The following is a 16,442-nucleotide window of genomic DNA, read 5'->3' as shown; positions in this document are numbered from 1 at the left end:
GCTTCTAAATTTGAATCCTCAAGAGGCAGCAAAAAATATCAGAGAAGAATACGAAATAAGACAAAGATAGAGATGCCATAATCTAGCAGATTGATAAGTCAATGAAGATTCACAACAAAGATTGCCATCTTTGATAAGAACTAGATTTAGAGATGCCACAATCTAACAGATTGATAAGTCAAGGAAGACTTGCCACAAAGAAATCCAACTTTGATAAAAATCAGAGTTCTAAGCTAAGGATCAAGAGAATCCTTTCTCAATGAAAAACCAATTTTCATATAATGACCATCCAAGTTGTCTAAAAATGTATTTGGTGCACCTATATATAGGCACAAATGTTTAATCCACCTAAGAAAACCCAAAGACATTGGGCCCAAAAACAACTTAAAAATTCAAAAATATAAACGAGTTGTTTAGAAATTTAAAAGAAAACTACAAATACTTTTATTTACCTAACTTATTCTATAATTGTGTTCAAAGTCATGATCTTTATGTCTTCATGCCCTTTGAATTGCAAAGACTCCTCAAGTTCTTCTTGTATTGAATCATGGGATAGTCCTCTATCATACCTTACTTCTTAAAGACAATTTGTCCTCAAATTCATACCATTTGAAGATTCATGAGATAGTCCTTTATCACATCCTCTTTCTTGAAGAGAATGTGTTCTAAAATTCGTACCACTTGAAGATTCATTCTCCTTAAATTTGGTAGTGGTAGAAGTAGCTCCCTCCTTCTTATCTTTTCATGAGACGAATGATTTATTCTAGGAACTCCTTCTCTTGAGTTGTTCTTTGTCTAGACTTGATCAATCTATCATCACTTAGCAAGAGAAAGGAATTAGCAAGAACATCAAATATTATTGAACTTGTAATATCAACGGGTTACTTAATATTCATACATTATCTCAATATATTCATAAAACTTAAGAGTCAGGACTTAATTTTACTTAAAAAAGGATCTTGTTAGTAACACAAAAGAGAACTACTTCTATATTACTTTTCGGTTGTTTTCCAGTAGTGCATCAACCCCTACATTGTCATCAACTCCTGTGTAACACACGATCATAGTTGGGAAAAGCCACATCATAGAAATAAAAGGGCAAGCAATATAAAATACAACATAATAACACATCAATGTTTCTCATGACAACTTAACCTTGCAGATACCATTCAATATTTCACCAATATAAGTATATAATCATGTGAGAATGCATGTATCCTGAATCTATGTTCAGAAAGTGAGCGTGCATTGAATCTAGCACGTCTTGAGACCTTGTACCTGTCACACCCAGGGTAGATTCAGACCACAACCAGTGGCTTTACTAATCCACAGTAAGTAGGCTTGGTTAAGACCTACAACCTGTCAACATGTGATAGAGTTAGTCCCTTTGTGGTCTAGCCGCATGTAAAGCTTCTTTAAGAACTACCCATCCTTGACCACAAGTGACCTCTATAAACTCTTATTCACTAGGTACTTTCTTCTACGTCAGTTCAAAGTTTAGTAGAGTTTGGATGGTTTCATCTTACCACGCCCCTTCACAATTCACATCCTAATCCACACTCATGTAAGGTGATACTCCTCCCTCGAGATCACCAACACAATAACACATGGGTCTTAGGAAAGTTTACGATTGATTTTAACAAGGTTTAGGTGCAGGCTCTACATAGCCCTCATCTAGTAGATTATGAAAATTCCATGTCTAGTCTCTATTTAGCCCGTATCCAATAGATTCTAACCAATCCAAGTCCAGGGTTTACTCAACCCTCCTCTTTCTTTCCCTTGTCATAGACATACACAAGTGCTTTGATTATCAACATTTCACATTTTATCCATCATAATGGTTGCACAAATAACAAATAATGCTATAAACACGACACACAATTCATACTTAAAGCATACAACCATGCAACACACACACACGTAGATATCAACAAAAGACATTGTTAGCCCCCTTTTCCTGAACAAGATCTCTCAAGGTACTAGGTTTTCTACGGGTTGGATTTTCTACCTCTAAAAGGTCTCCTCGAAATCTCACTTCACATCAAGATTGTTATAACAAGAAGTGGTTCCAGAAAAAGAGAGAACATGTTAAAGTTTGAGTGAAGAGAATGTAGTGACATGTAACCTTATATTTGACCAATTAATGTGGCCCACTATCTGCCCTCCGAATGAGAGAGTTTTTTAAGCCTATTGACCTTCTTGGATGATATCTTGAATTGTAAGTGATTTCTAGTGGCTTTGGAAAGCTAGAATGTTAATCTTATTGAGAAATAATTTTTTTTAATAATGTAAAATTGAGATGATTAAGCACGGGACAATTTTTAGTAGTGGATCGCCTGTAATAGTTGAATTACGTATAATGTTGAATTGTCTACAACATATTTTATTATTCTAGATTAGATTAGCCAAAGCCCAAGATTGTGCCTTTGAAACAAATTTAGTGACCTAGAGAATCCTATAAATAGAGAAGGATACAAAACAAATAAGAGACACACTCTACAACACTCTTGGACTCATAGAAACCCTAGGTATGTCGTTGTTCTATCTTATGTTTTCTACTTTCTTATTTGTAGTTCTCCTCTTCCGAAGGGAATAAAGAAAAACCTTTACAGATTGATTCTCTTATGTATTCACAATGAATTTTGAGGTTTTGTACAATTTAAATCTATAAATCCATAGTTGAATATCCATAATGATTGAGCTTAAAATTGTATGTTATTTTAGAGTTATAAAATCTATTTTTGTGATTATTTTTTAAAACTTGTTGATAACTCATTTATGTGTTTTTAAATGGAATTCTCCTTTTATTCTACACCTGTTTTCTTAACTCAAGAGGTAAATGAAAAATAAAAGAATTCCACTTGTATACGCTTGGATGTGAGTGAGATACGTAACAAGTTAATCATTGTTTGTTTGATTAGGTCGATTCTGTTACAAAACTAAACTAATGAAATTATATAATAACTAATGAAGAATTCAATGATCAATTAGTTTCTTTAATTGTTTTATTCCCATTATTTCCTTTAACAACAAAAAACCCTTTAATTTATTATTTCTTTTTGCTCATGTTTTTTTTTTGAAGCCGGGTTTATTGAGATTATAATTAAATTAGTTGGGTTATCTTTACTCAAATTATATTGACTTTTTATGTTATTGATGATGAATGACCTTACATGGGACGGTTTACTATTTTAGTTGATTGAATTCAACATGGATCAATATACTAATGAATGGTGATTGTAACCTGTTGAGATAAAAAAACATATAATAAATTCGAAGATAGAACAGTGAAACTTATGTCGTTAAACTTAGAAAAACAAGGATAAATAATTGAACTTATTACAAAAGTAATTATTTGTTGACGAATTGCACGGATGACTAAAATATGGTGAATTAAATGATGTCTCGGGAGAAATGATGGTCCATATTACATAATTAGTTGTTGTCATACCAAGACTGCTTTTGAAGATAATCAATGGGGCTCTTGTCGACTTGGAAAGCCTCGGTGAGAACCTCAGAAGCAATATAGGTGGATTAGCTTTAAAAAATAAACAAAGCATTTGCGATTGTGATAGTTCCAGCATTTGGCTGCTAAGACCAGCAATTGCAGCAATTTTCATCTTGATTGGAGGTATCAAATCCAACATAAAAAGTTCTCTCAACAACCACAAGAATTTATATGTCCCGAGGATGAGTATGGGAAGCGTTTTGTCGGGAATCTAAATGAGTTATAGTCTCACATTGAGTAAAATTGAGAGAGTTGAACATCGTATAAGGATAAAGATTTATAAACATATTGTCATAAGGATTTGGGTTAACAATGATGTTAATTTCTTATGTATGGGTTGGACTCAAAATTTGTGTGAACCAAATATATTCCCAATTAGAGGTGTCAATTTGGCCCAGTCCACAGGACTTGGTTCTGGCCCATGTGGGCTAGAACCAAAAAAACCTACATTGAAAAAAAAGTCCCCATCAAAAAGTCCACAGGACCAAAAACCCCACAAAAGCCATGTAAGTCAGGGCTAACCCAAGGGTTTTCTTCTTAAACATGAAAATAATATTCTTTTTTAAAATATATTATTAAACTTTTCCATATAGACATGCCCGATGACTTGATCTTGAACTCTAGTTTAATGTAGTATTTTTAGGGGATCTAATCGACCTTAGCCCTGACGCTAACCCACTAGAAAGGAAGCTTTAGGAGTTGAAACTTTTATTTGACCCCCTCATTAGAGGTCCCTATAAAAGGGACTTAATAAAGAGTGGGCCAGAACGGACCCATGGAATACGGGTGAAGTTGACACCTCTCACCCAATGTGTTTAGTCTAGGTAGTTGATCAAGGACTCACTTGTGATCCTAGTGGATTCTCCGTCTTTGCAGCTTTTCCATTCACGAGTACCGCAAATTAACAAGGCAAAATTGTGATTAAGAAATCAAATTATAATAATAAGACAAGATGCAAGTTTTAAACTTGTGCAACAACGAAGATTTCTTCTCCATACCACTATCTGTTTCTTTGACTGCCACCAAAAAATCTTGCAGAGGACTAGGGTCACAGGCAATCACAACTGACGATGTCAAAGCCAAAAAGGCAACAAAAGAATACAACTTTCATTTTTTTGATTCATCTGAAGCTTGCTATTTATAAGGATGAAGTATTGAATTGGTTTTCAGTTTATAATTACCTAACATATTCTTTATGTTGATGAACCATTCCATCACAAACATGCGTATGCTTGTGCTCGATCAAAGAGGGAAATGTTCGTTGTCCACTTGAAAAAGAAAAAGAAAAAGAAAAGTGTGGTATTACATCCTCCACTTGACTTTGTATCCATGCTGTAATTAATATTATTTTATTATGGAAAGCTCGTTAACTAAATCAAAGATCAGTTTTGACTTTGTCTCAATATTACACACTTGATGATAAGAATTATTTGACATATTTACTTTGAAAATTTAACGTATTAAGATATACTTTTTGACTTTGTACTGCTTGCTGCAATTGTTTTGGCCTTAATTCAAATGTTTCCCTGTGGATATATAATTCAAGTTAAAACGCATACGATGAAGTCATACTACCATGGATAACCAAAACAAAAAGGTGAGACATATCTACAATAGTTTTGAATACGTATTATATTTTGGTTATTTTACACCTATTAAAATGGATTTACAAGATAGAAAAAAAATAATTAAGGTAGATTAAAAGAGAAACAACCCTGAATATAAGTGCAGAAATGAAGATAAAAAATGAGTAGTTTAAGATAATGAAAAAAAAAATTATAAAGTTAACTAACCAGTAACGGGCATATATATATATATATATATATATATATATATATATATATATATATATATATATATATATATATATATATAATTTTCTATATTATATAAAAATTAAAATATCTTGCTAAATGTATTAATGTATGTACAGACGCAATTATTAAACTTATTATTATTGAAAAATCCTTCTTTAAATGATTAAAGTTGAATTTTCAAGAAGAAATATAATAATTTTATAACATCCAATTTAATAGAATAAATCTACTAAAGGAAAATATCACACATTTATTATTTCAAGCAAAGAATCTTACACTAGGAGTTTCTATTACAGTTATCCAAGACATAAACACAAAACTGACGTACTACCACAATCTAAAACTCTAGCTAAAAGTGGCAAAAGATAAATCTTACAAGAATTTTCAAAAGATGCAACTTAACAATGAAAGAAAATCTAAAGAGATAAACACCTACATTTCCATCACCATCATCAAGGGAGCCAATCCCTAAATCCTCATCTGTTCACACCAAATATTGGTGATCATTACAAAAGAAAAATAATAGCACGAGAAGCACACACACAAGAGAGGGTAAACTAATATAAAAACAAATGTTTCATTAATCATAAGTTAAATCATATTAGGAACCTAAGTAATTCACACCATTATAAGCAACAAGCATCGAAGGAGAACTACTTGGAAGTTTTACCACTTGTGATGGATAACCTTCATCCACAAGGTTAATCCTATATAGATTCCTAGAACCACATATGGTTCTTCCAACCAAGATCTCCTACTACTTTCAACTCCTAATTCATTCTCCTTTACATAAGCTTGATTGATTAGTAGAATGTCAGGATAAACTTCCAAATTTTGAGTCCCTACATCAATGCACATCAAAGCATATATACTTTAAAAGGATTTTCCCATGAAAATCCATTCATCATTCTCAATTCACAGTTTCATACATCATTTTATTCCAAAATTTCATATCATCCCCACACATTCACATAATCCCAAGTAATTTACACGATAACTTAACAACACATGCAAATTAATTGGCGGTTTTAAAAAAATAAAACTAAAACTTATACAAAGCTCCAAAAGTTATGTTCTAACATTCAAATGAAATATAATTGAATCAAGAACTCAATCAAAAAAGAATCAATCCAATTGGGTACCTATAGAAAAAGTTATGCACTAAACAAGTGACAAAGGTCAAAGCTCCTAACAACCTAATCTATGGGAACCTTACAAAAAAATGCTCTCATTATACTCTTCCAAACAAAATCACACCGATCAAAACAAAGCATCATGTGTCTAGGACCTACTGTAAAATTTTCAGCTCGATCCAACGGTTAACGAAGTAGGAATTCAAAACTTTTTGAGATGACTCAGAGTTGGAAAGTCCAACACGCCCAACCAGATATTGGGCTCGCCCAGCGAGTGCATAGTGCAGAAACTCAAGTTCTGCAATTTGACAGTGTCAAATGAACTTAAAACCCATTTTAAGCTTCATATAAGTCAAAAACATTTCCAAATTCATGTTACAACCTCAATTTCCATTAAATTTATTTTAAATCACATGCATTCAATAAAACTCCAAATTTTTCTAATCGTACATACCTAAACTTGAAATTAGGGATTTTTCATCACACCCATAAAGAACAACATTAACAAATCAATTTGAGCTATCAAACCCAACATCAACACACAATTAGACATTTATACAAAATTATCATGCAAAAGTAAGGTTTAGCTTCCCTCACCTTCAAAGATAGAATCGAACTCTAAGAACGCCCAAGGCACCTTCGAACTCACGAAAGTTGAACCTCGATCTAAAGACAATTAATAAACAATTGGACCAAAATAGATGAACCATAGATTAGTAAGACATGAAGATAAGGAGTATAGGGGCACATGCAACTCAAAAAGATCACATGCACTGCCCCAAAACCAACTGGGTAGCGAACAAGGCAGAAACTTTGACTTACTCAGAAGAGGATTTTGTTCGGTAAAATTCGAAGAGGGCTTCATGATGATCGCAACCCTGACCTCGAATCACGAAGATGATGGAATATGAGTGAAGCTTGATGAATAAGATGAAGGATGTGGGGAATGCATTTTAGAAGAGATGCAAAGGTTATGTGTTTGAAACTTTTTTTAGTAGCTGAGTTTAGGTTTTCTTTTTAATAAAAACATATTTAAAATTTTAGAAAGGGGCTTTACAAATTTTCTTTAATAAAAGAATTTCATAAAAATCAAATATATAGATAAAAGTTGGCAAAAATAGAATGTACATTTTTAAAATATGTTTTGCACTACTCATGAGTAGACAACAAGTTTTATTTATAATCATCATGGTCATCAATCTATGTAAAAAAATTATGTGCAAACTAACATATTAGATTTTTAGTTTTCTGTTAGGGTTATATACCACAAAAGTATTGGTCAGTACTGGTCATTTAGTCTGCAACTAAATATAGATTTCATCATATTAGTTAAACTCTCATATAGTTTTGAGCATTCATCAAATTGGCTTTAAGATGCTGCAACACCCTGTCTCTATTGATTAAAGACTCTTGAATAAGAAGTGGATCTGTATTATGGACTTCATAAGGAACAACCGAAGGAGGTTCTCTGCCAAAAACAACTTTGAAAGGACTCATTTTTATGTTGTGATGATAAAATTGTACCAAAATTGTGCCCAGGGAAGCATAGAATACCAAAGCTTAGGATTTTCAAAAACATAAAACCTCAAATACATTTCCAAAGTCTTGTTAAGTACCTCGGTTTGACCATCACTTTGAGGATGATATGCGAAACTCGTGGCCAATGTTGTGCCTTGGTCTCTGAATAAATGTTGCCAAAATGAGCTAATAAAAATCCTGTCACGGTCAGAAACAATGGTTCTTGGAAAACCATGAATTTTTGCCACATGATTGATAAAAGCTTTTGCTACAACTTTGCTATTAAAATTGGCTTTTAATGCAATGAAATGGCCAAACTTCGAATGCCTATCCACTACCATCAAAATAGTAGAAAAATCATGTGAAGAAGGAAGATGTGTAATGAAGTCCAAGGATATGTCGTCCCAAATTTGTTGAGGTATTGGCAAAGGTTGCAGCAGGCCATTAGGTAGAGCTTGGTCCACTTTAGCTTGCTGACATATGCTACAATTTCGAATATAAGTCTTGATCTCTTCCTCCATTTTTGGCCAATAAAATTGGTTGTAGATTCTAGCTATTGTTTTAGTATTTCTAGCATGACCCCCTACCTTAGAGTCATGAAATTCTTGCACAATTAAATTCTTCAATTTCAAATCAGTCGGTATCATTAATCTACCTATTCTATAAATCATTCCATCTTTAACAACAAACTTGTCCAAACTAATGTACCCAGAGTATTTCGAATTAACAGTTTACTTAACTTTGCATCCTCCTTTGTCAGTTTTGGCATTTGTTCCAGCCATTTAAATTGTGCTTCTGACCAAGCCATCAAATAGCTTCTAGACAATGCATCAGCTGGTGTGTTTTCTCTTCCATGGAAGCACCAATGTAACAAGTAGGATCAAAGTAACAGTGAAATATCAGATGAAACAATAAAAACCCAATGGAACAGTGGAATGGAATTGTCAACAGAAATTGAAAATATGGAATTTGGTTTACAAGGAATTAGAAATGGCAAACATAACGAAGCCATAAGTAATGGAATTCCTGACATTCAATGGGGATACCTAAAGAAAGGGAATGATGAAATGAGTAATAGAATTGGTTTAGAACAGAGAGAGAGAATGAGCAGTGAAGGAGCATAAACATTTAGCAGAGAGGATTGCATACCAAACACATGCCTCTCTCACTGAATGAATTTCTTTAAATAAACATTTTCCTTCCGTTCACGTGTGCTTCTTCTCAATGCCTTGTCATGCGGCTCCACTTCCATTGGGCCCCTTCCTTCCACTATCTTTTCTGTTATATATTTTTTTTGTAGCATGTGGTCCAAACCATTTGGAGAGCAGAAAATGTGTTTAATAATGTTATAAAATTTTCTATTCTTCTGAACTCACAATCATAGTCTCACTTTATCACACTATAGTACCACCGCTACAAGTCTTTGTTATGCTTTGCCACTTTTCCACCATATTGTTCTTGCATACAACCACCACTTCAAGTCTCTATAACATTGCTTTTTTTCTACCACTTCTCAACGTACTGTTCTTGAACAAAGCCTTGACCAAAAATACCTACTCTCGGATTCAAATTTAATAGCAAATGAAAGAAAAAAAAACCTAACTCTATACAGTTAAAAAATGCTCAATTATGTGTCATGTAGAGAAGATTAGTTGAAACAAGATAATAAAGTAGTTCTGGATCATGTAATAATTTCTCCTCACAAATTGGCCATGAATCTCATATTTGTTGAAATATGAACTAGCTTTATGGTGTTTGAACCAATTTTTTAGGGTAGTAATATATGTGTACTTTGTGATGTGGGAAATATATTCCTTGGAGGTTCAGGTGATACTTTCTTTCTCTTTTAGAAGTTTTGAAGTGCGTAACTTCATTTCAATTTATATTATTGTTTAAATAATAAACCAACGCTTAGACAATTAAAATAGAGTTGTCTTAGTTTTGGCTTAGTCGTTTCTTTCGATTGTGTATACATGTCTCGTATTTCGATTGTGTACATAATTACAACAATTCTTTTTTCTTCCTTTTCTCTTCCTCTTTCTCTATGTTTTTTTTTCATCTTCATGTTCACTACTCACACGTTCAAGAGTTTTTCTTTTCTACATCAACTTCATTTTTCGCAGGAGATTTAGGTTTATTGAGTTGGTATCATAAATCTTCTTTTGAATGGCTCTATTGTGCATCTTTGGTTCCTTTTCTTCCCTTCTTGTTTTGTTTCATTCCCTTTTTTACAATGGTTATGAAGAGTGAACCCAAAGCTATTGCTTCTACTAACGATTTCAATGCCTCATATAGTTTTCTTTATCTTCATCCCAACGAGAGCCCAAGAATCTCCCTTGTGTCACCAGTGCTGGAATCACACAACGATCACTTACGGAGCAAATCTTTTGCTACTGCTCTTAGCGCATTGTTAAGACTTTGGCAAGTGTACTAAGTCACACAAGTAGTAACCGGTAAGACCGGGATATCGTTTCCCAAGAGACTCATGTATACTAAATAATCGTGTAATTAATAACTATTTTAAACTAAAGAATGAATCCATAATTTGGGTTTTTGTGCAATAAAGTAAATATTGCATAAACAAGTAAAAGGTGAACTTGGATATTTTAAACTCTGGAATATGGAAAAGACTAGAAATGCAATGGATTGATATTGTTGGGGTTAGATTTCACCGACTTCACTCTCATGCATATTTAAGATAAAAACACTTCTCCATTAAATTACTAATGTCAACTCACAAGTTTACTCTACCCCAAATCCCTTAGTTGAATGAACCTAGGTTTCCTTATTAAGAGTCAGTTCCTTGAATCTCTAAATAAGTAAACCCGTTTTATGAGTTAGGGTTTAAGACAACTAATGGGTTAGACTTCATTTCTAGATACAAGTTCCATTAGGTATCTTGTTCCAAGTCTAGGTTTCAAGAGATATTTCCCGATACCTAATGACCAAAATATCATGCAATGAATGGTTAAAACAAAGCAAGCATTAAGTAAAGAAACAAAGATACTAGCAATTAATTAAAGAAGCATATATATATATATATATATATATATATTCAAATCATTCACAAATTCATGAAAGTTCAGTGGTTACATCTACTCCCAACAAAATGGGTTTAGCTCTCCATTCTCATGGAGATAACAAGCTTACAAAATGAAAATGGAAAATGGAAGAGATACAAAGAGGAAGAAAGGATGCTCCCACAAGCCCTAGCAGATCTCCAAGCACTCCAAAACGTCCAACATGAGTTTCCCTCACAAAAAAATGAAGAAATAAGGCTAACTTGCCACATTAGCGAAAGTGGCGCCTGGCGGAAGCCTTCCATCGCCAGGCACAAGCAAAGAAGAAGAAAGGGAAGTGTTGTAGGAGTCGTCGGGCGGTCTCCAGATATCGCCAGGTGGTAGTTATCTAGAACACTCTAATGCCTGATGCTGAGCCTTTCTCGCTAGGTGTTGACTCCTTGGAATCAAGTTGGTGCTTGACGCTGCTCTTGAACTGCTAGACGATGACTGTTGCTTCCTTTTTATAACATTTTTTATCTTCTCCTTGCCATTATGGGTCACTCATTTGGCTGGGTTTTTGGAAAAAACTTCCAATCTATATATAGACATAAAAAATGGGGATTAATAGTATATTTATATCAATGTAACCCAAAATGTATTTATTCACAAAAGCAAAGTAAAATTGAGGATTAAGTGGGTTAAAAGCTCAAAAGGAGTTGATTTTGTTAACAAAAGAAAACTAAGATAATGGCAAAAATTAACATTATCATGCATAAACCAAAATGGAGTTTATTGATGGCTCTACTCCTGAACCAGCAAAGATAAATCCAACATACCAAGTTTGGAAGAGGTGCAATAACATGATCATTTCTTGGTTAACACATCCATCAGGCTCAAACCAAATGTTAATGGTTATGTAATATATGATTTAAATTCCTACTTCATTCATGTGTCTAGAACTGTTATTTTTTATGAAGGCACATTTCCTTTCAAAAAAATTTCTCAAGAGAGTCATGTTGACAAAATGAATACATCTACTTTTTTAGCAAATCAATGATTATGATTTTGATCATATTGTTCCTAAGTCTAATAATTTAAATAATAACACTGTTTTTAAAAACAACATTAGAAAATGAATAGAACATTGATCATCATGTTAGCTTGAATGAATATGATAATGTTAATACTGAACAAAATTTTTGTTTTAGAATAATGTTAATTCTAGAACAAAATCTTAGAAGGTCTACTAAATAATGTTGCTTATTTACAAGATTTTCAAACTTCTTTTGTTGTTAAAACTAAAAAGAAACCTAGATATCCTACCAAGGCTCATGTATCTTTAGCAAGGTTATCTCCTTCCTTCAAGCAGGTTGTTGTGTCATTGACTCACATGTTGAACCAAAATCCTACAATATGAACATTGGCAGAAAGCCATGACATAGGAGCTGATAACTCTTGAGTAGGATGTCACTTGGACAATGACTCCTTTACCGAAAGGAAAGCATGCTATTGGATGCAAGTGGATATATAAAGTTAAATATACGTTTGATGCAGCCATAAAACGCTTTAAAACACGTCTAGTGACAAAAGGTTACGCACAAAAAGAGGGTATGATTTTCTACACACATTTTCACTTGTGGCAGAGATAACAATTATCAAGTTGCTTTTATCCTTACCCTTTATTGATAATTGACATTATCGTGTTTTTATTTTAATTATTTTTATGTTTAATTGTTATTTTATTTTTAGATTTTATTTGATATTTCAAGTTCTATTCCAAAAAAATGGAAAAAAAATAAATGATGTGGATATATTTTGCAAATAAGTAAAAATCTAAGAGATTTGGGAACATTATCAACAAAATAAGTGGAATATTCAATAGTAAAAAATTATCAACAATATCATATATCCACAAAATTGAATACTCCAATTACAAGTTAGAATAATTCAAAGATATGAAATCTCAAAAAATTAAAAGATATATATATATATATATATATATATATATACATACATATATGTATATATATATATACATATATGTATATACATATATGTATGTATACATATGTATACATATATATATATATATATATATATATATATATATATGTATATATATATATGTATATATATATATATATATATATGTATATATACATATATATATATATGTACATACATATATATTAAGGATTATCTCTTACAATTTATTCACAAAATAAGTGGAATATTCAATAGTAAAAAATTATCAACAATATTATATATCCACAAAATTGGATACTCCAATTACAAGTTAGAATAATTGAAGAATAATTCAAAGATATGAAATCTCAAAAAATTAAAAGATATATATATATATATATATATATATATATATGTATATATATACATATGTATGTATATATGTATATATATATACATATGTATGTATATATATATACATACATATGTATATATATGTATATACATATACATATGTATATATGTATATATATATATACATATATGTATATATGTACATATATATATATATATATATATATATATATATATATATATATATATATCAAGGATTATCTCTTACAATTTATTCAAGTACCAAATCTAGTCCAAATCTAATTATGAAAATTTATAAATTGAGGGCATGACATAGGTCAAAAACACATACTTGGAGAGAAAGAAACTTAATATAAGTTTAGAATGAGTAAGAGTATGGTACGTACAATCATTGAAATTGATATATTTTTATTGAGCAAAATAGAATGTTATTCTTATAGAATAAATTAAATTGAACTCCAAATATAGCAAAAACCACATATAAATAGAAGTTACACAAATTTTGACCTATTACATAACAGTAGAAAGAGGAAATGGATAATGAATGAGAATGACTAGTGGTTGTTGTCGGTCCAGAATTGCTTTTGAAGGTAATCAATTATGCTCTTGTCGACTTGGAAAGCTTTGGTAAGAACTTGAGAAGAAATAGATGGAGTGGACTTAAACAAAGCATTGGCAATAGTGATAGTTCCTGGATTTTGACTGTTGAGAGCAGCGATGGCAACTGCATTGCCATAACCGACATTCAGTTGGAAATGAATGAGACCAATTGGGAAGACAAAGACATCACCCTTGTTCAAGACTTTGGTAAAGAGACGGTTTCCATCTTGATTGGAACTCACAAATCCAACATAAAGACTTCCCTCAACAACAATAAGGATCTCTGTGCCGCGAGGGTGAGTGTGGGGAGCGTTTAAACCCTTTGGTGCAAAATCTATACGAGCCATCGATATGCCAAGTGTGTTCAATCCTGGCAGCTGATCCACAAACACTTGACTCACTTGTGCACCAAGTGGGTTCGATGTATTACCAGCTTCCACGTGTCTGAAAAAATCTTGTGCTTTCACTACTTTTGGGTCTTTGCAAAGTTTTCCGTTCACAAATACTGTAACCATAAATAGTGCAAAATCAATCTCTAATCGTAATAATCTTAGAATCATGTTCATGTAAATAATTTATTTCTATATACGTACCAGCATTCTTGGTATCATTCAAAGCTACACAAAAATCTTGCAGAGGACTTGGATCATAGGCAGAGGCAATGGACGACGTGAAAGCCAAGATGGCCACAAGGAAATACACACCTTTCATTTTTCTTTTGCACTCTTTTTCTCTATGATTTTGGCTAATTGATCTTTGGTATTTATAAGGATGAACCCTTTGTTTAACTTGTTATTCATCTTTACCTAGAGTTAATTATTTATTAGGTGAAGAACCATTCTTTATTAGTACTTGTTCTTCTGTAATCTTCTTAAATTATAAATTAATGAGAAAGCCATTAGCCACGTCAACGGCAAGTTTAGACTTGTTCTCTTTTTCGAACATAAAATGGTTTCCCACGGCGGGAATACTTTATTTTTTCATCAACAATTTTGGCTTTCGTGGCTTAGGAGCCTTTCAACTTCTCTTTGCTTTTCCTTCCAATGCCTACAATCCAAGGCTAACAACAAGCATTATATTTATATATTAACCGTTTTTGTTTCTTTTTATTTCTCCGTATAAACAATTTTATTTTTTAATTTTATTCTTAATCATTTTAAAACATTACTCATTTCATCCGGATAATTATTTTAAAACAATTACTTATTGTATTCTAATTCCTAATTCCTTTCTAATATTTATCTATATAACTTGTAAGCTTTACAGTTGTTATTCTTTCTTATAATAACATCCTTCAAACGAAACTTGTTTCACGTTTTCAAACATATATATATATATATATATATATATATATATATATATATATATATATATATATATATATATAATTTCTACCCTTAACTTATTTTCTCTTAATAGGCCAAAATTTAAATATTGCTAATTGTACACATGTTTATAAACAAAGAAAGTAAAAATAAATTTATAATTTCTAAAATTTACAATTAAAATACTACTTTATTTTATAGATATTTATTTATTTATAGTTATTGCTAAATGTACACATTTTTATAAAAAAAAAAGTCAAAATAAATTTGTTAAAAAATAAATCTATTAATGGAGGGAAGAAGAAGAAGGAAGAATGGAGAATGTGGTGAAACTTTTCTGTGTATCTTATTACTAATAGGAAGTATATGTTTTATTGCAATACAATGTCTTCTTGTAGGTGAAGAATTATATGTTGTTTAACAAATTTATAGCAAATGTAATACTGGATCGAGTATAATTAGTAAGAAACATTAGTTCTTCTATAGCACTAAGATATGATACTTCTGTATCAAGAAGTTCTTCATCATTTTCTAGAAGTCTAAAAAAACTTTTATCAACATCTAACAACCTTATAACTGTTGGAGTGCATAATGAATGTAACTTGTCCATTTAAAACCTTTTAAGCACTTTCATTATATAAGACTCTTGATGTAAAAGAACACCTTTATTTATACTCAATTTCTAATTTCAAACAAATTTTTGCCTTTCCAAGATCCTTCATCTCAACTTTCTTTAAGTAATGATCATTTTCACACCCTTCTGTTAACAAGTATTCATTAAGACGATTATACCACATACACCTACACTACAACAAAAATAGGAATAATTGACGGATAAATTTTGACGGATTATGATCCGTCGGTAAATTACCATTACCAACCAATTTACCGACGGAAAATCTCCTGATGATGACATTATCGACAGATATATTCGTCAGTAATGTCCATATTAAATTGGTCTATTATTTGCCGACAGAAGTTGACACATTATCAATGGATAAAATCCTTCGATAAATAAATAACAAATATCATAATCACATTTATGAAGAAAGAAAGTAAAAATAAATTTATAATTTAAAAAATTTACAAATAAAATACTACTTTATTTTATAGACGTTTATTTACTTACATTACAAAAAAATTGAAATTACCAACAGATATAATTGTGTCGGTAAATTTGAATTACCGACGGATTGTAT

General features: G+C 31.6%; 1 protein-coding gene and 1 pseudogene across 1 annotated transcript; both read right to left on the bottom strand.

The window, feature by feature from the left end:
- Positions 1–3,394: 3,394 nt before the first annotated feature.
- Positions 3,395–8,497, bottom strand: LOC146886335 (uncharacterized; annotated as a pseudogene).
- Positions 8,498–13,788: 5,291 nt separating this feature from the next.
- On the bottom strand, positions 13,789–14,636 carry LOC114186110 (germin-like protein subfamily 1 member 7). The gene is made up of 2 exons (XM_028074135.2): positions 14,512–14,636; positions 13,789–14,423 (listed from the first exon to the last, which is right to left on the bottom strand). The coding sequence occupies exons 1-2, from the start codon at positions 14,627–14,629 to the stop codon at positions 13,873–13,875; spliced, it is 669 nt and encodes a 222-aa protein (XP_027929936.1). The 5' UTR covers positions 14,630–14,636; the 3' UTR covers positions 13,789–13,872.
- Positions 14,637–16,442: the final 1,806 nt, after the last annotated feature.

The sequence above is a fragment of the Vigna unguiculata genome, chromosome 5, assembly GCF_037176805.1.
Source record: "Vigna unguiculata cultivar grain cowpea cultivar isolate G323 ecotype 2 chromosome 5, ASM3717680v1, whole genome shotgun sequence".
Classification (NCBI taxonomy): domain Eukaryota; kingdom Viridiplantae; phylum Streptophyta; class Magnoliopsida; order Fabales; family Fabaceae; genus Vigna; species Vigna unguiculata.
The sequence above is the reverse complement of the archived record's forward strand: the minus strand, read 5'-3'. Positions and strand labels throughout refer to the sequence as shown.